Below are 22083 nucleotides of genomic sequence, written 5' to 3' on the forward strand. Positions count from 1 at the left end.
GACTCCAAAAGAAGATTAATAACTGCATCCCTAGAGAAAATAAGAAATAAGCATCTAGTCTCCCTAAAAGACAGCTATTTTGTGAATTGCTTACTTAGTAGTCTCTCTCATTAAATATGAAAATAGATTAAAAACCCAGTTTAGAAAATATGCCTAACTTTTAGAAGATTGAAGTCCCAATTAACATGTCTAAGTTATTTTTGAAAACAGTGATGAATTTCTAACACATATGGACATCAGGTGATTTTTTAAAGTGGGACCATGTTCCTTCCACAAATAGGATGTGTTCAACAAGATTACTGTTTTCACTTGGGACTTTGTAGAATTCTGCAACATCTAGCTCAAGCTTAAATTACACTTGTTCTCAAAACAATTAGTATGTACTAAATCGGGAATTTAATGTGGCCATCATCATGAGACTCACATAGTGAGAGTTAACAGGATTTTTGTGTGTAAAAGAGTTAATTTCTTTAAGATTCTTTATAGTTATTAAATGGCTAGGTGATTTATTTATACTCCATGTAAAACAATTATAAAATACTCTGTAAGAAGCTTTAAAAAGCTAATTTTATATAGAAGTCTTTGCAGAGAAATGGAAACACTTGCTGACACTTGATATTTAATCTTCTTATTGTCACACCTTTTTTAGCTCTTTTTTCTTTAGCTCCCACAGAGAAGTGATTCTGAAAGAAAATAGAAAAAAGAGTCTTCATTCATCCTTATTATTCTTATAAATAAGTTTATAAAACAATATTGTGAACTTACTAAGAGCATATTAAAATTGTAATACAGAAAAAAAAAATCTGTGATCACTGCTGTAATTCATATGTCATTAAAAAGATAGCTCTGAATTGATAATCATGTTTTGGGGAAATTGTCTGAAGTACCTGAGAGAAGAAAACAGAAGAAGGAATTTGGAGTAACTTTTGCCTCAGAGACAATGGCACAACCAAAAACTTTTAAACTTTTAAACTTTCTCAAAAATAACCTTTATTAATGAATTTTAATAGCAACGGGCTACAATGGCATAACTACACCAATAATGCAGTAAGAAAGAAGATAACATGGGACAGAACTCCATAAATACTTTTGTTTTCTTTTTGCTAATGTGTAACTGCTGTAGTCTGCTACTTCTTCCTATTGATTTCTTTGGATTTAGATCCATGCTAGCTAAAAAAGCATTTGAAATATCTCTGAAAGTAATGAATAGATTAACAGAGACTGCTAATTCCTCTCTACTACCAAGCCTCTAAATATACAGTATATAAAGGCAGACAACATGTAATAATAATAATAGCTGTACTGCATATCAGCTTGGGGTATATTTGCCTAGTCTGCTTTTCCTCTGTGCCCATCAGTGTTATCCTTCTTCATGTCACCTTGAGGCTTAAAACTGCTTTTTCCAGGCTTTGAAGTCATAGAATAGAAACTGTATTTTCTCAACTTAAAAAACTTGGTGTCAATGAAGGAAAGTGCATGACAATCTTTCAAGCAGGAAATCCTTTACACACAAGATCCATGCAGTGCATTACTATTACCTGTATGTGGCTCCTGTGAGCAAAGTTCTGAGCCCATTGCTCTTTGGTGTAAAGTAGTAGGAGTGCTAATGCATTGTGGTTCATGAGGACTGCCACAATGTCTATGTAAGACAGCTCTACAGTGCTGTGTAAGATCTTTGCTGCACAGTGGATCTGGCCATACTCAAGAAGTGAGCCAGCTCTGCTCCATGCTGTTTTGCCGGGCATCAGTGCAGCCAGCCCCCACAAAGCCACACTGAAATGTTGGATACATCAGCTCAGGTAAATTACAGCTGGTGCTCCCATGATATCCGAACTGAAATTATTTATTTTGGTCTCATCTGGAAAGCAAACACATTGAGGCCATGATCTGGTGATCTGGACCTACAAGAAATGCAAATCGGAATTTCTTCTGCAATTACTACAACCTACTATGTGCACTTGCCATGACACTCAGATTAGGAAGTAATCTGATAGATCACTTTTTGATTTTTGCTTTTCCAGTCTGCTGAATCTCCTCTGCGCTGATTTGCAAGCCCAAAGCTGTCACAGACCCCAATTACTCACTTAACAGAGGATTCAGTCAGTACAAGAGAAACAGTTACACGATATTAGTTACATGATAATTTCTGTACCTACTTTCAGAATGCTGTACAAAGAAGGTGAGTCTCTTTAACTCCATTTTTTGTTTGAGGAAGCTAAATCAAGGCATAAGATCTGACTTGCCAGTGTCCCCATTAGATCTTTCAACATTCAAGCAGACCAGGTAAAATGTCATCAACACTCAAACTTATAATAGGTTGCTCTCGTTTCTAATTTCTGTCAGAAGTGCCATCACAGCTTCTCTTTTATGGCAGTCTGAAGTATAGTTGTACATGTAAAGGAATTAAATTATACTTTTAAAGTATAAAGAACTTTACAGTGAAATAAACCTGTTCCTTTTGGTGTAGAGGGAGATTTTATTTGTGTAATAAAAACCTTTATAGCAAAATTAAATACCAGACTAGTAATTATGCTTTCCACAATCTCTTAAAAAAACAGGTTTGTTTACAGGTAACATATCTGGCTATACCAGGATTTCCAAAGCCAGGCAATTGCTGCAACACTCAGCAATCCTTTGGGAGCAATGCTGAAAACTGATACCTTGATTAAGTAGTGAGATTGACAATCTGAGGAAAAAACTGTGAAAGAGACTAGAATGTGAATGGGAACTCCATGTGCATTTGGGAAGACTTGCTGCAGATCAGACAGCTTTGATGGTTCAGGATGAAATTCTAGCCCAAGAACAGATTCTGGATCTGAGAGCTCTGCAAGGATCCTAACTTTTTTTTTTCTTTAATAACAGAATAAAGAAAGAGACACTTTTACTTTTTTATAGCATAACTAGCTCTGAAACCTTTTTTTAGACTTCAATATATCTTTCCCCAGCAGAATAAAAGTTTCATGTATTTTTTGCACAAAATAAACATATTCTTCATATATCTTTATATTTTAGGAGCAAGGACAGTGCTGGCAAACCACAGCAAATGTGCAGACAGCAATGTGTATATATTATCTACATTATCGGGGAAGAGGAAGAAGTTTTTGTTTCACTAGTGCTCTCACTGGTAGAGATGTCAACAGAGGATAGGGGTGTAAAATTCATGGATCATTTTAGGAGAAAAGCAAAAAAAACAAAACCATAATTTGCAGAAAATACTTCACCACAAATGCGAACTAACACAGACCTACAATGCAGCAAAACAGGACAGGAGCATCCAATCGGTGGCAAATTTCTCCAAATTAGAGCAGTTATTCTGTAACAGTAATAGAGCTAGAGATATTTAGACCATATTCTTTCCACACCTCTGATGAGTTGCAAATCACAGAGAGCATCACTCAAATATTTTTCTACCCTGGGTCTATGCAATTGCTATACCAATTCCTAATGATGCATTGCAGCCAAGTGTATCCAGCACAACTTCTTCTCCTGACACAAAATAGGCTGCAGTCATGGTTCAGACCCATGTGGCATCAGAAGAAGAAAAAAAATCAGAAAATATAGAAAAGAGCATTTGTTTGAGACTATTTCAAACCTTCCATGTGAAGGGCTCTCTGCCTTGAGATAACAAGCAGCAAGCTCTTTATACTCTATTAGAAACAGCAGTGAAACTCAGGAACTGCTTTCTTACAGTCTCCTAGTAGGATTTTTTGCAGTCAGTACTGTATTTTTTGCATCTTAGTTTTTGGGATAGAGCACATTACTTTTTCAAGCTTTGCAGTACTGCTGTGATTTCTAGAAATATATCTCCTTGGGAAAATGGAATCTCTGTGTATTCACAGAGCTGAAGAACCCAGGAACCTCATGCTTCCTGGATTTAGGCTTACCATGAAACTGAATCAAAACCAATGGTGAGAACATTTCAAATAATTTTCTTGTGGGATTTTGTGTTTGTGTGTGTGAATTCATATACATATATGCAAGCACGCAGGAAAGATACTAAGCGGCAGAAATTACATTGATTATTCCCTTTCTTCACCGTCCTTCAATGTTATAGGGTCCCAGGAGTGAGGTGCACTGAAGTCTGGCAATTCTCATTCACGTTTGCTGCTCCTCAGCAGCTGTCTAAGCCACAGCAGGTCACAGCACAGGTGTATTTCCTGCCATGTTTAGAGAACACACACTATGTTCTCTAGTGTGTCTGGGAAGTTAAACAAGCTAGGATTAGAGATGCTGTTCAGCTCTTTGATTGCAATAATGCTACTTCCCTCATCACAGACATTTTGATTGGAAATCTGCAGTGAGAGTCACAAAGGACAATGTTGATGTAATTAGGATGCTAAAATGACAGTGACAGCATGTTAGTTGAGCTGTGGGAATGACATCCAAATAGGGGGTTTCATACTCTGTATTTACCACTAAAATACACCTTCAGACTTGTGACGCACGATAGCAAACAGCTGCCACCCTTATTACAGAGAAAGTAGAGTAACAACAACGAGGTTATTTAGGGAGTAATAACAGCTTTCAAAGCAAAAGCAAAGTGCTGATCAGTGAAGACCAGGAAAGTCCATATTTGTGCTTCACCTATCTTTTTTGCCCTTAGAAAAACATCTATCCATTTCCCTATTCCAAGCAGCTCTTTGGAATTATTCTCCTTCGGAGACTTTTCCATTAAAGTTAAAAGGGAGAGGGCTAAGAATTGCCTTCCTTGTATCATTTATTTATTAAGCTTCCCTTGCTTTGCTTTGTCAAAGTGATTTTCTTCCCTGGCAGCTACAGAAGGAATTCCTTTAGTGTGTTGTACTCAGTTTGATAATAGTTATACTCTATATAATTCTGTGGTTTTGTTTATTATGCTGCTTTTTGTGGCATCATGATTTGACCAGTTTGGTGTACAGATATCTTTATAGCTTAGGTTTTAGTGGTTATATTTATACTGTGGCCAATCAAAAGGGAAAGTTTGAGAACAGTGATTCCCAATTACATACACATGTCAAAAGCTTACAAATGTATATACAGGCATAATAAAAGTGAGATCCAGTATGGAACCTCACTAAAGATCAGAACAGGACCAGGTAGATGTTGGGCCAGATGCAGGCTCTGGATCAGGCATGTTGAGGAACATGGGAAAAATAAGCTTGGTTGAGAGCATCATCACTGGTCACAGTGCTGTCATGTGCAGCCAGAGTCTTCCAGAAGATCTGAGAAGCAGAACAGTGAGGAAACTGGGTTTGGGAACAGACAGAGCTGGACACAGACAGAACATAACGCCTCTTATTTCAATGAGGTGTTTGTGATGCCTTGAATTTTAGCTTTCATATTTTTTAGATTCTGTACTGCCTTAGTGTGCGACTCTGAAATTCATATAAAGTGTTAGCAAGTTCTCTTCACAGTTTAGTTAGACAAAGCAATCCTTTTCCAGCCTGAGAACCAAGGACACCATTGCAGCTTTAGGCTCAAGAAGTGTAAACAATGGTCAATTGAGGAGAGCAAGCTGGGAGGATGGGATTTCATAATCTGAAGCTGTAATTGGACAATTGACCCCAATATGTAAATGGACCAAAACTTATAAAAGTGTGAAAATTCATGACAGGTTGTGCATCTTGAGTCCATCTTGGGTCCACCTTTGGCAGAGTCATGGCCAAGCTCTTGTACTGCCCAAGGTGTATCCCTTGAAGGCCTTTCAATAAATATCCACTTTATTCCTTTAACTCTGTCTAGCCTCTGTTCCAGGTCAGCCTCTTTAGGCATCATTTGCATGGCAATCTACACAAAGCCTGCAATCACAGGTCCAGAAAGTGTGTGCAAAATAAAGTGTTGTTACCAAATTGATGGGATTTTTAATTCATGCTCATTAACTGGGTAACGATTACACCTGAAAGTCTCAGTGATTAGATCCTGCAGTCATTTTTAATTTGGAGTGTCTGCTGCTGGGGTAACAGGGTCCAACTCTAGTAATGAATTAGTAGAGTGAAGTGGTGTGAAATGCATGTAAGATTAAGAGCCTACACAAAATGTCAGAGATGTAATGCACCCTGCACCTTGTCTCCATGAAAGTAAGTGTAGCACCCTTAGTGTAAACATGTGTAGGCATTTAGATTAATTCTGCATAATAAATAACATAGCAAAACCATGATTCTTCAATTCTGATTCAATAATACAGAATAAATAGCACAGTAGGACATATATATATATTATGTCTTTAACAGAAAAATAACTATCAAGAAACTGCCTCTATTCTGCCACCTCTACCCTGGATGAGTCTGGCGATCCTGTCTCTCCTGCACACTCTTTAAGGCTTAAAGCTTCCAGTTCTTTAATGTTCCTTGTCTGACTGATAATCTTTCCCCTTTCTCAGAGGAACAGTACACAAAGAAAAAAATGCAATGCTTCCAAGTCCTTTTCTCCCAGTCTTTTCATGGATCTTTATTTCACCAATTTCCAGATATGAAACAATTGTTGAATTAACATGCTGGACCCTATCAAGAACTATCAAAGTTCTGCTAATGTGTCTTAAAATCTGTAAATCTTCAGTAAATAAAAGCACTCTAAATGATGACAAAGGCTAGGAAAAAGGCATTGGCAGTGTTATTTGGATACTTCAGTGAAGAGGTTTGTATGTTGCTGGAGCTGACAGAATTCCTTAGTTGTTTCTAATTCTGAGAAATTGAAAGGTTCTGACATTGCCCCAAAAAGAAAAGGAGTAAAGATGAAAACAGGGTCAGAAGAATTATGAAAAGGGAACAGTAGAAGGGAAAAAAATAATAGAGAGGCAGTTAAGAGAGAAGGTCCATCTGTTAGTAGGACCATCATATCTGCGGTTATGACGATAAGGAGAAGCATTGCATTGTAGAAGCATCGTACATGTGCATGTTCAGGTACAGTGTGCATGTTCTTGTACATGTGCATGTTCAGGTACAAGCTCTTTAGGACAGGTCCTCTGAGCTGCCCTTACCTGAAATCTTAGGGGACACTGGGAAGCTCTGGGGATGCTGGTACTCCTGTGGGCGCTTGCTGCTAGAGCAACAGTTGCTGGATTGTCTCCTGACAGAAACTACTAATCACTCAGGCTATGTCTGTATCAAAGTGAGATACATTTCTTCTCCTCTTACTTTCTTTTTAGAACGTAATTCAGTCTCACAGCTCATGAGAGGGATGTGATGCTGTTTTCATATCCCATCCTGACAGCATCCTGACGTGTGTATCTCTCCTCCAAGCTTGACAGCAGAAGAAATCTTCCAGCCATTAAAGGAACCTTAATGATAGCTGGGATGACTTTTTGTCCTCTGCAAAATTTTGTGATACTGAAATGTTCCCTTTTTATTCAGAGCAAAATTGAAATATTTCAAACTAATCTCTCCCTAATGAGGTACACTGACAGGAAAGCATCTTTGCTCTTCCCTTAAAATTTGTTTCAAATATGACAAAAAATCACCCCTGAGAAAATGTTAGCAAACTCAACTTTCCCAAGGTAGATTTTTGTGTTGACAAACTTATAACCTAAAAAAGAATTAAACATTCTGTGGTCGAGTCTCTTTGAACTTTCGTAGATCAAAATATAGTTTTGTGCACAATGCATCAAAAAATCATTTTAGAAGCAGTTTATGAAGACAGAATAGAGAACAAAGGACCCAATTCATCTTGTCCAATGAAAATAAGAAATTCATTTCCAGCATAGTTTATAGCTTCTATCCAGTAAATCTGAGTTTGTCCTTCACTGGCAGAAAACAGGTTATATGCTGCAGGATTCTGGAAAATAAATTTTAAAAATTTACTCTTCACTGCAAATAATTATTGCAGTGGAAAGGTTTTTATTTTTCTTAAATATTGTAAGTCAATCTGTTCCAAAGATAAATTCTGATCTACATTTTCCTTTATGCTGTTATTTTTATCTAATTTTCCTTCTATGAGACAGATAAATAAAATAGTGATGTAAAATCTGAAAGGGAAAATAAATCTAGGTGTAATAATCATATTATCAACACATTAGCTCTGCAAAACTCTGTCGTGCTTCCTTGCATAAAATGACAGGTTAAAGTACCTTTCCAGAAATCTCGTGGAGATTATTGTATTTTATTCTCTATTGAGGTTTAAAAAAAAAACTTAGACAACCTATTTGAAGTCTCCTAGTGAAATACTTACAGTTCAGTTCAGCATTACATGCCAGTTTCAGAGAGGTTGAAGTGTAATCTATTTCATTTTACTTTCATCAGCAAGTCAAGTTCATCCATCCAAAAACAGCTTTTCTGGATGCACACATTTCATTTGTTATCATTTTAAGTAGCACAGAGTGCAGTCAAATTCCAATATCTGTCAATCGCACACAAGTACTGTTAAGTAATCTTTTACTTTCTATTTAAATGCTTCCACCATAAACACTGAATAAATGCTTGCTTGGCACTCAAACAAACAGCTTAAAGCAGCAAAACTGCCTTTAAACTGTATGGAATTTTCTAACTATTTGATGGGTATCTGAAAACTCTATTTTCCAATTAATATTAAATTATTTGGAATCTATTAAAAAGTATTCTGCACTGTAGTTACACCTCAAAAAATCCAAAGTAACTCCATTTTTAAAAATACTCCTCTGATCTTCATATCTTTCTCTTGATTTGTTGTACCAAATTCTACTTACATTTTAATCTTCCCTTTTGGCATTTCAGAGCATGATTTCAGAACAATAAATAACAAAACCAGATGCTAAGGTGTTGAACATGACATAGGAACCTGAATAACTCAAAAAACAAACAGAAGATGTATAGAAAAAGCCTTTAAAAGGCTTTATTCTAACATATTCTTAGAATTTTCTTATTATTTTTTTAAACACGCTCATAAATCTTAGACATCTGTATTGGCAACTAAAATTAATCCACTAAAAATAGCTTGTTGAAAACAATTGTGTTTGTCTTATTCATCACTAAAAACCTTAAAGAACAGAAGCCTTGAAAGAAACTGGCTGGTAATAAAAAAGACATTGATAATAATTGCTGATGCTGAAAATGCAAAAAGGGACGGAATATGAATGCAACTTAAATTGGAATTTAAGAATCGTTTCTCTTTAAAGCTTTCTATTCATATCAGCTGTATCAATAAACATGCTTGTTTGCTTAATGGGGAGTAAATTCACCCAATTCCCCCACGCCATATTTAATCAGAATTCTAGTCTAAGCAACTGCCTCCTGTTCCTTGCTAGACTTTTTCCAGAAATCAAAAGGCAGATTTCCCATCTCCAGTAATTTATACAGAGGTTTCATGCATCTCATGCTGTAAATAATCTTCAGGATTGCAAGATTCAGCTTGCTGCTGTGTTTCCTGATGAAATAGTTGTTTCAGAGCAATAGGTTCTTTCATGTCCTCTCTGACAAAAGACTTAAGGTACATAAGAATGAGAAATATTTTATTTTTCCTATAATAATATTACCTGTCTCTACTTTCTGCCTCCTTTTCCCATCCACCCCTCCCTGGCTCAGTGCCCCAGTGAATTCAGTGCTCTCTTTCCCTCCAGCATGGCAGTAATAGTGACTCCATTGCCTTCTGCACCCACTGGCTGTCACATTGCAGCACATCTCACAAGGACAACAAAACAGCAGCACTTCCCACTGGGACACAGCCTCCATCCAGGGCCAGCAGCTTGGGCAGTGGTGCCTAAACATTCAGAAGTTCATCGTGTCTGGGTTTGTTTGCATACTGCATATGTAGAGAGGTTACAGAGAAATATAAAGCATAATTGATAAATCACATTTCAGGGAATCTAAGGAATTAAGTGTGCTACAAATACCACATATATAGTGTGTATATGTATATATATATATATATGTGTGTGTATATATATATTTAAGTATTCATAGAAGTATGTATTTATAAAATACAGCAGGTGTGAAAACAGCAGAAACATTTCCAAAAGGTGATTAAATCTTTCCTGAAGTTCAGATTGTGGATGGAACTGTATGTGCATGTATAAGGGAGGGTGTTTATTATTTGCACCTTCTTCAAACTTTAGATTCCCTGTACTCTAATTTACATCTGTCTTCCTGTCTCCCGAGTTGCCTTAGGATTTTTATTTCTAAGTTAACCTTAAGGAACACAAAGGAATAGCTTTTGAGCTCTCTTTTTCTTCTCTTCTTACATGTTGCTGCAATCCATTGAAAGAACAAAACCCTAACCATACTGAAACTAATAGGTTTTACAGTGTTTCTGTGAGCAAAATTTAATCTCTGATACTTCTTGTCTTTCAGCAAATCCAGCTATGCTGGTAGAATTTCAACTATAGCTCTGCAAAAGGGTTGGGTTTTTCTTATTTTAAAGATCAAGGGGTCACTGACTTTAATCTGACTAAGTCTTCCATTTCTCTGTACTAATTTACCTCAATCAAAAAAAATTGAATTTGTTTTCAGAGATTTGAAACAAAGATACATAAAAAAGATATCTAATCTGAATAAATGTGCTATGACTACCTTCAGGTGAAGTTTGTTTGAAGAAAAAATTTCTATCCCACAGATTCAACCATTTTGAGGCAAATTTAAGTCATAGTTGTCAAATAGTTGTTCAAATTTTCATTATATTGTGAAAATTACTTATCTTTCCTGGACTTGATTTCCACCCCTCCTTTACTCCAGTTTCAGTAATAATTTTCTGACTGTGGCTTGATTAAAACTTTATGCTTGCAAAAGTCCAAAAGATTCTTTTGGGAAAGACATTTCAAAAGTGAATGCATTGTTTTTACTAGAGCACCATTTATTTTGCTTCTATGGTACTCTTAATTGGTAGATTTGAAAGTATTTTATTAAAGGAAAGTAGTCTTACACTTTGGGTGTCTATGAGACAAAGTGATTAGTGCCTAACTCAAATTAAATTCTGCTCAACTAAACTCAGGTTAGTTTAATAAATAACCTTGATAAAAGAGCCAGGAAGTTCTCTACCACTTTGTTCCATGTCCTGTGTATGAGACTTGTCAGGGCATCAGCAGGCTCTAATTGCCCTGGTAAATCAGTGCTGTCCAGCAGAGCAATCTCCTTGTCAGTGAAATAATGATTTCCTAACATTATTATCATTGCTTTTGATTAAACTTCCTTTAGGAGGACTTAAAATAGACATATATTCTAGCAGAAATTCCATTTAATTTGGCTGGGAAGAATTCTTTGTGGTACTTTAACATTTGTTTTGTGTGACATTTGACCACAACTAACCACAGAGACCAAAGGCTGTCCTCAACACCCACCACCTGCTGACCATTAGCCGGTCTGGTTGTTAGCCCAAAAGCTTCCTTAGGGTTCCTGGAGCACCTACAAAATGCAGACAATCTGTTTGGCATCTCCAAGTGCAACACACCACAAACAGTGAAAGAGGCTGCCCAAGACAGAACTGGGGTGTGTCTTCCTCCATCCTTCACCAAGATACTTCCACTGCTCTAAAGGATTGGGTCAGAAGCAATCTTGAGGAATCAGAGGATTCTTGAGGAATCCTCCCTCAAGAGCAGGGATCTTGTCCCTTCCTTTTATGAGGAAGTTAGGAAATTACACCTTTTGAAACTCAGCCAGAAAATTATTCACCCAAAATAAATACCAGTTTTTGTGTTCTTTCCAACAGTGGAGATTTAAACCCTCTCTTTAACCTTCTCTTTACAGGGTTGTAAACTGCATGGGAAAGGAAGCTGACTCTACCTTCTACTGCTGCAGATGTGCCCCTGGGCATAAATCATTGGGGAGTCAATAGGCAGGAGACAGAAAGAGGTCAAAAGAAAATAGTATTGTCTTGATCAGCACCTAGGCCTCCAGTGAGGAGAAAAGGATTGCTCACCTCTATTCCCAAAGCTCTTCACACATTGTAAAATCAACAGACATTGTTGTCTAGGAGCTAGAAAGCCTTTAAGGAAATTGAATCATCAAGATCTGAATCACTTGAGGTTGAAGAAAGATTCATATCTAAATAGGTCATAGCTTCAATTTCTACATAAAGGGACTTCATCCTCTGCCTGTTTCCTTTAAATTCAAGCAAACAACAAGCAGCTGTTAGCAGTGCATTTAAGATGGAGTCTGCTCTTGTAGGCACATCTATTTCCTTAGGGCTCAGGGCTGGGGTAATAGCTGGTTTATCGATTTTGAGGGGCCCTTCCTCGTGAAGAATGAGCCCCTTCTGGGGATGTGCTGGCACCAGGCAGCTAAGAGCACAGGAGTCTGAAAGGCAGAGGGTCAGAGAGAGTTTAAGCATGACCAGCACTAACAGACAAATGAACAGAAGTTTTCAGGGTTGCAGGATTGCAACATGTCCCCTGATCCCTACTAGCAGAGCCTGTTTCTGGTTTGGGGCTTCTTAGGACACTTAGGATAGCGAATCGCCTGTTTCTGGTTTGGGGCTTCTTAGGACACTTAGGATAGCGAATCAGCTAGGGATTTAGGTTTCTCTTAACATTTTTGTCATCAAATTAGTCCTACCCACAATTGCTAAACTGAATTAACTGCATGGATGCTCAGTCTGTTTGAAAAGGCAGCTGATTGTCATCACTTTTTTTACACCAATTTCCTTAAAGTAAAGGAATCCAGCATTAAGTGCTGCTGACCTTATATCTAGACCCCTTTTTTAATCTTTTACAGCTTATTTCCCTTGCTCTTTTTCTTTCTCTCTGTTTCCTCCTACCTATCTCTCCAGACTTTCTTTAGAAAGTTGCTTTCTGAGTAAGATTGCTATATAAAGCCTTCCTTGCTTTGTAGGAACAAAGGAAATCTCTTTCTTTCCACGTTTTAAATGCCTAGTTTTAATAAGCAGTCAAGTTGTGCCAGAGAAAGACTATGGGTTGCAAACCTTAAGATGGGAAAAAGACTACTTGGCCAATTGTATTTCTAAGATACAGTAAATAATTGTACATTGAATTGTTACTCTAGTGGCAAAACATTCATTGATTCATTATGGAACTTTTTGCTCTATTAAGAGTAGAATAATGTATGACACTAAAATCCAGAAATTGAGCATTACAATCAAGGGCAAATTGAATATTAGAATTAAACTTAGACTGCAAACATTTAACTTCTCTTTTTAATATGCTTAAAAGGAAGACAATATGCTAAGAAATAGCAAATAACTTGAGCCTTTTCAAAAGAAGTATGATCTCTGGACTAACTGCTGTCTTTGTGCAGTTTTTTGTCAGCAGCCTGTGCAGAATATTCTTCATTGACATGTTCTAACCTCGAGTTGCTCTCAGAGGCATCAGTGTCTATGTTATCTTGGAGAGTAAGTAGTAAAAAGAAAACATCACCTTAGAGCAGGTTGATGTTTGCAGTTACTGGAGGATTTTTTCAGACTATTGTTCCTTCGACCCATTCCTCTTGTGTATTTCCTATTTCTTCACTGAAGAACTTCAGGATTTTTCTTTTCTACAGAAAAGTCTCTTCAGTGACTTTGTTAAGCTTTGTATTCTCAGCTTGTTATACTTGTAGGTCCAGCTATCTGCACTTCCTTTTGTTGTGCACACAAAAAGAAAGTTATGCACACTCCAAGAAATTAACGGCTGCTTTTTCTCAACTGCAATTTTGTTTCTCAGAAGAGTGTACAGTTTGAGAGGTTGAGGGATTGTTAGTTTTGCTGGTTTTATAGTATACACTATCTAAAATATATATTTTTTTAAAATATGCTTTCATTCTGGTTTTATCACGCTTTAGGTTTTGGGTGATTAAGTTTTTGTTTCGGTTTGTGTGCATGCATATGTTTAAATTTCTTAATAGGAAAGTTTCTGAATTTACTTTTTGTGGATCCTGCTCTTTCTACTTGTGTTTGAGTAAAAGACACTTGTATCAGATCTTAAAAGAGATCTATCAGATCTCTGCTGCTCCTGTTTTCAGTGTCCAAACTTTACAGTATAGTATAACCTTTATAGTGAATTACTAAACTTGCTCCAGCAAGTATTTCATTCAAGAGTCTTGCTTTATAATCACCTCCTCTCTTACACTTAACAGCTTATTCTTTTGAAATATTTGGTACTACCAACACAAGTAATCTTGAGAACATATCTGTTAGTGCACAATGAAAATGATTGGTGCTGGTTTTCTTTCTTTCCAATTAGTGCTGGTGTCCTCACACACACAAGTGCTCTACAATCTATCAATTATTTGAATTGCACTTTTCCCATATGGAAAATAAGCCTCTGTTGTTTTGGCACTCAATATATTACAATATGAAGGATTTGTATTCGCTATGCACAGAATCTAACCCGAAGTTTTGAGTCACTGATGGGCTTTTAGGAAAGCTGGATTAGTGAGGAGTTCTGCTCAGGGCATCTAGACAACTAGCAGAACCTGGCTGAGGACTCTTGGTTGTCCCGAAACCTCTTGATGAACACTGAGTTACTTCTTTGCTCAGAATAGTCCAGAAACCCAATTCTGTTGATTGTATATTTAAAACAAATGCCCATCTTCCATTCTGTGAGGGGAAAAAGTCTCATTTGCAAAGAGTATAGATGGACATATTTTAAAAAGTAAGCGTATAAATTATCACCTCTATTCTCTGTTAACATAGTAGTAAATGGCATTCTCCAGTTCAGCCACAGAGCAGATTGCAATGGATTTCAGCACTCCAGTAACTTTCTTTTCTCTCTGGGGCAGTTGTTGTCTCACGGCAACCAGGACCCACAGCACAGAAGATTTTTCAAAAAGCAAGAACATTGACCTGCATCCTAAAAAAGCCAGTTCTATCAGTACAGATCCCAAACCTAGAGGTACAAAGAGTCTCTTAAGGAAAAGGTGCTAGGCAAGCAGAGAAGTGAAATGTTAAGCAGAGATCAGATTATGGGGAATTTATGGTATTCTTAAAGGCCTCTCAGGCTTTCTTTCCTGGCTACAGAGCTGTCTCAAAAGTTGTGTTGCCAGTGGCAAAATCCTCAGATCTATGGAGGTTTATCTGCACAAAAGGCAGCATTAAATCTCAATTAAATTTTTTGAGCTTGCTTATGCATCAAGATAGGGCGGTGTAACTACTGCACCTAGCCTCTAATCATATCTACACAAACAGCTGCTCCTCAGAGCTCCAAAAGCCTTGCTTTGCCACAGAACTAATATACCCCAGAGTAAGTGTTCCATATTATAAGTAGGCATCCTCTGCTTTTTCCTGATTCTGATTTATCTTCTTCACAGGAGGAGGTGTTTTTCCACTATAAGGGGAACTACATATTAGGAAATCAGTCAGAGGCAACCGTGATTTTTTGATGGGGAGTTTAACTTCTGTGCACAGGAATGCCTATGGTTCTTCTCCTACCACTTCATGCTCTCTCTCTGTTTGTCTTTGCTCACATCATTTTCACAGCCACTGTGAGTCAGCCAGGGCTCTCTGGTGGGCGGGGGGCCATCACAAACACACAGTTTGTGCAGGTATGTTATTCATATTTCAGCTGGCCGGCTGCAGTTTTACAAGCCAGTCACAAAGCTGCTGAAGAGCTCTTTCTGCAATTCTGGCAGAATCAGAGAGAACAGCAGTTTGCTGTTCCCAAACCACATGGAAAGAGGGGAGGAAGAGACCACTTGCTTTTGGAGCACTTTTCTTTGATCAGCTTCATTTTGCGCAGAGCCTTTTCAGGGCTTTTGAAAGAGGCAGGGACTGGCTTGTGCTGCATAACCAGGATGAGCTTTATATTCAGGAAGATAAAAAGCGCTTTTCTAGCAAGGCAGATAAAATTTGCTGCTAAGCTACAGTGGTGAAGAACTCCATTTTCTATACCTAGCACAGTATAGAAAGCCATCACCCCTTTCACAGATTGCTGTTGGTCATAAACTAGCTGTGATGTGGACAAGCAAACGTGGAAGTTAAGGTAAAAAAGGTTCTGTCTGCATGCTACCAAGGCTGGCAATGCTGCTGAGGTTCTGATCACTTTGCATGCCATTTATTTTCCAGTTGTGCCAAGGGAAGGAAAGGGTATCTCCTGTACCTTCTGAGACAAACTCGTAAGATTAGAAAGCAATGCTGCTGCCATGTGGAGTGTCCTGACACTAACTCTAGATTGTCTGGAAAAGTTTCTTGCTGATAGGACTGTCTATTTTTTTAATATGTGGTAGTGTTGGTGGACATAAAGCCACTCTGGTATGGACAGCAGTGCTTTAGCCATTTTCCCCTGCTGTTCTGAGAGACTCTGTGTCCCTGGCTAATGTCTTTTGCTGTACACTGGATCACAGTAAGAAGCCACTGAGCTGTTGCATAAGCAGCTGGAGAGTGACAGTGTGTGACTGCCATGGAGAGAAGGAGAGGATAGATGACAATCAGGGGGAGGCTGGGGGCTGCTGAGCCATAGCAGGATGCTGTGCCTTGCACAGCAATTTGGAGAAGGAAGCTGAGAATAGGATTTTCTTCAGCAAGGGAGTCAAGATTCAGACATTCACAAAATAAAGCAGCTGTACCCCATCCAGCAATTGACAGGAAGATTTAGGTTTGGCCTTTAAAAATAGGGACTTTTTAGCTGCTGTTGTCCACATAATTTTTTGCTTTCCTTCACATTTTCACTCTGTGCCATGTGGCTGCTTCATAGTTTGTAGGACAACTTTGAGGATGGGGGATGATTTTACTAATTTGTTCTGCAATTCTTTGCAGTTTTAGACTGCCAGTTTGTATTCTTATTAGGTTCATTTTACAAGAATCTGTGTTTACTGCCATGAGCACAAGGCTGGAAGGAAACAAGTGAGGCCATTGTAGCCCAGCCCTAGGACCTGGGGGCATAATTTGATGTCTCATTGCTTAGTGGTGCTTGTCTAACCTTGTTCTTGCCAGTCTCCAGTGATAAGTTCTGCACGATTCTGAAGCAATCTATCTTAATGGCTACCTGTCCTCGGGGTGCTTTTAGGTAATTTTTTTTTAAACTGTTCGAAGTAAAATTTACCACCACTGAATGAAATGATCCTATATTGTTCTCAGAGTGCAAATACACAAAACTGGAATCTCTGGAATTAACAAATAACTCGAAAACAAAGGAGGTGGAGAAGGGAAGAAAAAGAATGTTGTAAACAGTAGAATAAAAATATGCAGTCTGAGATCAGCAGCTCATTCTGTTTTTAGCCTCTTAACTCTGTGCAGCTCTGTTGAGCCTTTTCATGCTGGGCTGTTTTCAGAAATCTGTGGACAGGCATGGAAATGTGTGGAAACAAGCCTGTGTTTGGATGTTGGGGGAGAAAAAAATCCACTGTTCCAGTCGCAACAGAGGAAGCTTAACTGGGAGCAGTGAGTTAATTCCAATAAAAGGAGCACTCCTCAGTTTCAGACAGCTAAAGCAAAAGCCTTCGGGGGCATGTCCATACAGCAGTGACTTGGAGATAAGAAGTTACACACTGGCTATCCTGAGGCAATCAGGTTTTCTTCAATACTGCAGGTGAAAAAGCTCTAGCTAATTGGAAGTGTGCTTTAAGAAAATCCAGCTTTTAGCATAAATGCAAATATGCCATGGCCAAGGGGGGGTAAAACATGCCAGAGGACAGGGAGAGCAATCTCAGTTGAGCTTGCTTTCTAACAATAACAATTGTTTGCTTGTGATTCCTGTCAGCTCTCACTGCTTTCAGCTGTCCTTTTATAGCCCTGAAGTACCTACCTAGGTTGTCTGCTTCTAGAGGGAGCTACCTCTGACATCTCTGTTAACCTCAAAGTCCTTCTGCTCTTCACCCACTCTGATGCCAGGAGTGATCCTTGAGGATCTTGATGTTAAGTATTTCTACCTGAGGAATCCTGAGACCAACTGGTGGTGAAGACAAGAGTTAGCCCCAAACACTTAAGAATTCTAAGGTGTGAAAAGTATTGTGGGTTTTTTTTCATGATTCAGTGTCCATGCTTTTAAGAATCTTAGCTTCATTTTTATTTTAAAATACTGTCCTTTCCCTTTGGAAAATCTCAGTACTAGGCTAGTAATGAACATTATACCTCTAAAAGTAATGGCATATTTTGGGCTACTGGCAAAACCTTGAGAAACTGAAGAAATTGGTGAAAAAAATGGCAGAGAAAAAGGCATCAATATTATTGACGAGAAAGTTCATATTTTCTCCCCACTGCAGTATTGCATAATCAGAAACAAACCAAAACATATCTGTCCCTTCTGGGATGACTGAGAAGTCCCAGTTGCAAGGAAAATATGATAAAACTGTTTCCATAAAATTCAATTTTATTTCTTAATAAACATAATGCATTCAAAACCAGACATTTTTTTGCAAGCCTTGCCTGGTAAGCTTTGGGTTAACAGGTCTGATACCCCATTACTATCTCCCTGTTTGTGTTGCTGCTAAATACAGTTGCTTGCTGATGGAATGCCAAGATTTGCACTTAAAAAGAAGGCTTGCTAAGTTTTGTACCAAGAAAAACAGTCTTGTACTGATAAAATACTACACTTTCAACTTGGGAAAAAAAGGACCTAGAAAATACTTGCTACTCCACAACACTCTGAAATGTACTTTATAACAAAACTATCAAAAGTACAGAATTCTTCCAGCTGGCAAAAATCTCAGTAAACACATCTCTTTGACAAAGTTCTCCTTTCAGACTCGACATGCATGGGGGAGGGAATTCACAGAAAGGAAATTTGTGATTCTGTGGTGGAAGAAAAGCCATGAAAGGGGAAGGGTGAGCTAAGGTGACTTGCATGGATGGCTTGCAAAAAATGTCTCCTTAGTGTCACCTTTAGAGTGAGAATTACAGTCAGATGTTAATGGTTATCTTGGGCACAAAGAAGAAGGACATAAATAAATATGGAAAAGAATCCCCATTTTGGAGATTATTATGGAAAAAATGATCTATGAATTCTAGTGCACCATAACCTTTATGTCCTAGTAGTGCACACAAACTACTTCTCAAAAAAATCCCTTCCAACCCAAACCACTTTATGATGCTATGCAAATAATATGTGTCAACAAGTGCTTAACACATACCTTCACTGTACTTACTGCTGCCTGAATGTGCCCAGGACTCAGTCCCAAAAGCCATGAAAGCAGAGTTTGCTGGTCCATTCCATGGGTCCCTCAATCTGCCTTGGCAAGCGCAGAAATTATTGATTCTGTTAGTACTTCATGACGAAAAATCGCTGCTATTCCTAGTATACATCTTAATAGTTATTACTGTATTCCACAAAATGGAATACAAAAATAGAATTCCATGAAAAAACCCTGTCCAGCTCCTCAGGGTATGGCTAAGTGGTATTTTCAGAAGTCTGCTCAGATCCTCTGCTTCCTTGCAAGACTCTCATTCAATTTTTTAAAGGGTTCTGCTATTAGAACCTTTTTCCACCATCCCATTAGCAGTAGTTTCAGAGCAGAGCATGCCGGTGATGCCAATACATTTAATGGATCTGTGAGACTGCATAATGAATGGCTGGTTCTCTGAATCCAAAGGATGCAGGACTATAAAAGACTATAGAGTCTGGATATAGGTTAGTGTTTTGGTAAAAGGCAAAAACTAAAAACCATGATCCCACATCAGAAGGGGGGCATGCCTTCACAGGACAGCAAAACCAGGAGAGGAAATCAACCCAGAAGAGACAAAAATTGGCAAACTCATCTGTTTAACGTGGTCAGATGTTAATATTGGTACTTGGGGTCGCGCAACCACAAGTGATTATCCTCAGATTGGCTCTACATTTCAAAAGTCTGGACAAACTAGTATTTCAGGCAGAGGACAGGAGATATAATATCTGGTCATTTCCTATGCAGTAAGAATTGTCATGTGATGATGCAGGGGTTTGTTATTAGTTAGCAGAAGAGCTTAGTGTAAAATAATCCCTGTCAGAGACTTGAGTCAAAAGGCTTATACCTGGAGGGTGACTATGTTACAAGGCACAATGTTAAAATCCTTTTCTGATTTTTCATCATCCTTTTTAATCCCTAGAAAATTATCAGCTCCTGTGAATAAATGTGTCCCAATCTATTGTTCATACTCAGCTGACACTCTCTGTTCAGTGATAAGTTATACCTGTGCTGTGTATCGCTTTCAAAAGCACAGAAACAAAGAACAGCTTTACATGAATATCAGCTCAGCCTCTTGCTTTTTCCTTGAGCTGCATCTCCTAGAGCTGTTCAACCTAAATCCCTTCTTCCTTAGAGGTCCCATTCTCACTTTCCCTGTAGTAAGGCAGGGAAGCAGTCTTAGGCTCTCATAGGACATATCCTTCCTTCTAGACATAATTTCAAGAAACAATCAACACAGGCTAAAAAAAGACAATGTAATGTTGCTGTAAAGCCTCATTTTTCTTTCAGAGGGATTTAAACTGATGTGGATAAGTGGAAAAGCCATGGACACGTTGTTCCTCTTCTTTACTCCCCTTAGGATCATTTTGCTGAAATCAGAGAGGGCCTGCTAAACTATGTCCTTCAGAAAAAGGGCCTAGACAAAAGCACCAGACTCAGCATTCCATTTATTTTATATAATTTTAGGAGGTGTTTGTGCCCAGGCACTGGCAGCAGGGACTGCCAAAAGCGTCTCCAAAGAGAAGCCAGGGCCACCCATGCCAATTCCAGCATATCCCAACACACCCACTGCAGGGCATGGCTAAACCCTGCAGCCAAGGTGCTGACACCTCTGGGAAAGTGTATTCAAGAAAGGCACAAGCAGTGGAGAATGAGGGGGAAAACGTGAGAAACAACCTTGTGAGCACCAAGGTCAGAGAAGAAGGATAGGAAGATGTACTCCAAGCACTAGAGTGCAGATTCCCCTGCAGCCCCTGGTGGCCTGGGGAGGACCCCACAGGAGGATGTGTCCTGAAGCATCCCATGGACAGCTCACTCAGTAGCTAAGTTTTTTTTCCCCTGAAGGAATTGCATCCCATAGGAAGGACTCATGTTGGAGGAAGGGAAATGTATAAAAGGAGGAAGGAGCAGCTAAGAGGAATAGTTGTGGTCTGATCACAAACCTGCATTCCTATCCCCCTGCACTGCTCAGGAGTGGGTAGGAGGTATAGGAGAGTGGAATGAAGGAGGAAGCTGAGCCTGGGAAGAAGAGGGGGAAATTTTATTTTAATATTTGTCTTTGTCTCTCACTATATAAATCAATTTTAAATGGCAATAAATTACTTTATTTCGACCCAAGATGAGCCTGTTTAGCTTATGACAGTAACTTATAAGTGACCTTCCCATCCTAACTTCAACCCATGAGACTTTCATCTTATTCCCATATTTTGTTGAGGAGAGATAGTGAGAGAGTGGCTGGGTGGATCTGACAGCCAGACAAGGTTAATCCACCACTATAACTAAAACCAGAATTAAAACCATCCATACTCCCAAAATCAGGAGATGTTGTGACAAATTCCCTTTTCTTCAAGATACAGTGTTAGAGTGAAGCTAAGTTAATGGATATTCCTTCCTTCTTCCTTTCCTCAACAATGAATGTGAAAACATTTCTGTTGTAACTGTAGTGCTACAGTCACTACACATCAGTTTTTGCACTCACAAAGGCTGCAAAGTTATGTGCTATTAGTGGCCCTCTGAATCACATTCTACCATGATTTCATTCTGAATTTAATGATTTATTTCATAGTAGGAAAAGATGAGCTATAGAAGTGGTTTTAAAGGCCTGAAATTTACTTTCTGCTTTTTTGACTTTGATTGTGTATATATATATTTATACATCTATATAATAGTATATATTTTTCTATTTATAGAGGTGGATTTTTTTTTGCACTATCTAGCCAAGGAAATAAAACACAACAAATTGAAAGATGTGCAGAAAAGGAAAGTCAGACAACATTTACAGTAATTGTAACACATTGTAGAATCTACAGTGTGCCAGTATGTTCAGAGTACTTTTCCTGGTAACTGACTTCCCTTCCTTTTCCCTTGTGTGCCATACAGCTGCATGGTTTTTAGTTTTAGAACATCTGTGAGTTCTAGGGCTGCATTCAGGATCAAAGGTTAGCAATTAACAACCCCTAACTAGGGTTGTTAGGTTTTGCAAGAACCATATGGTAGAGTAGTTTTGGAAAGAGATTGATCACTTCTCTCAGGAGGAAACAACTAGAGCAAGGACAAAGGAGGCTCTATGAACTTCTCAGCTCTATCTCCCCATGGAAAAAAAGGATGCCTCATAACAATGCAGCATATCTCTACTTTTCCCAATTCTTAACACATAAAAACATAATGAAATATACAA

The 22083-nt window shown here is 38.4% G+C and overlaps 1 protein-coding gene across 2 annotated transcripts in view; it reads left to right on the forward strand.

Annotated features, from left to right (window-relative positions):
• The window catches only part of FUT9 (fucosyltransferase 9), a 108286-nt gene that overhangs the window by 84465 nt on the left and 1738 nt on the right, over nucleotides 1–22083 (forward strand). The window contains exon 2 of one of the 2 annotated variants that reach the window (XM_030944891.1): nucleotides 2022–2179. The exons of the other annotated variant lie outside the window; for it this stretch is intronic. Coding sequence (XP_030800751.1) covers nucleotides 2137–2179 — 43 coding nt within the window. The 5' untranslated portion in view covers nucleotides 2022–2136. The remainder of the gene's footprint in view (nucleotides 1–2021; nucleotides 2180–22083) is intronic. 2 annotated transcript variants of the gene reach the window in all.

This window comes from Camarhynchus parvulus, chromosome 3, assembly GCF_901933205.1.
Source record: "Camarhynchus parvulus chromosome 3, STF_HiC, whole genome shotgun sequence".
Taxonomy (NCBI): domain Eukaryota; kingdom Metazoa; phylum Chordata; class Aves; order Passeriformes; family Thraupidae; genus Camarhynchus; species Camarhynchus parvulus.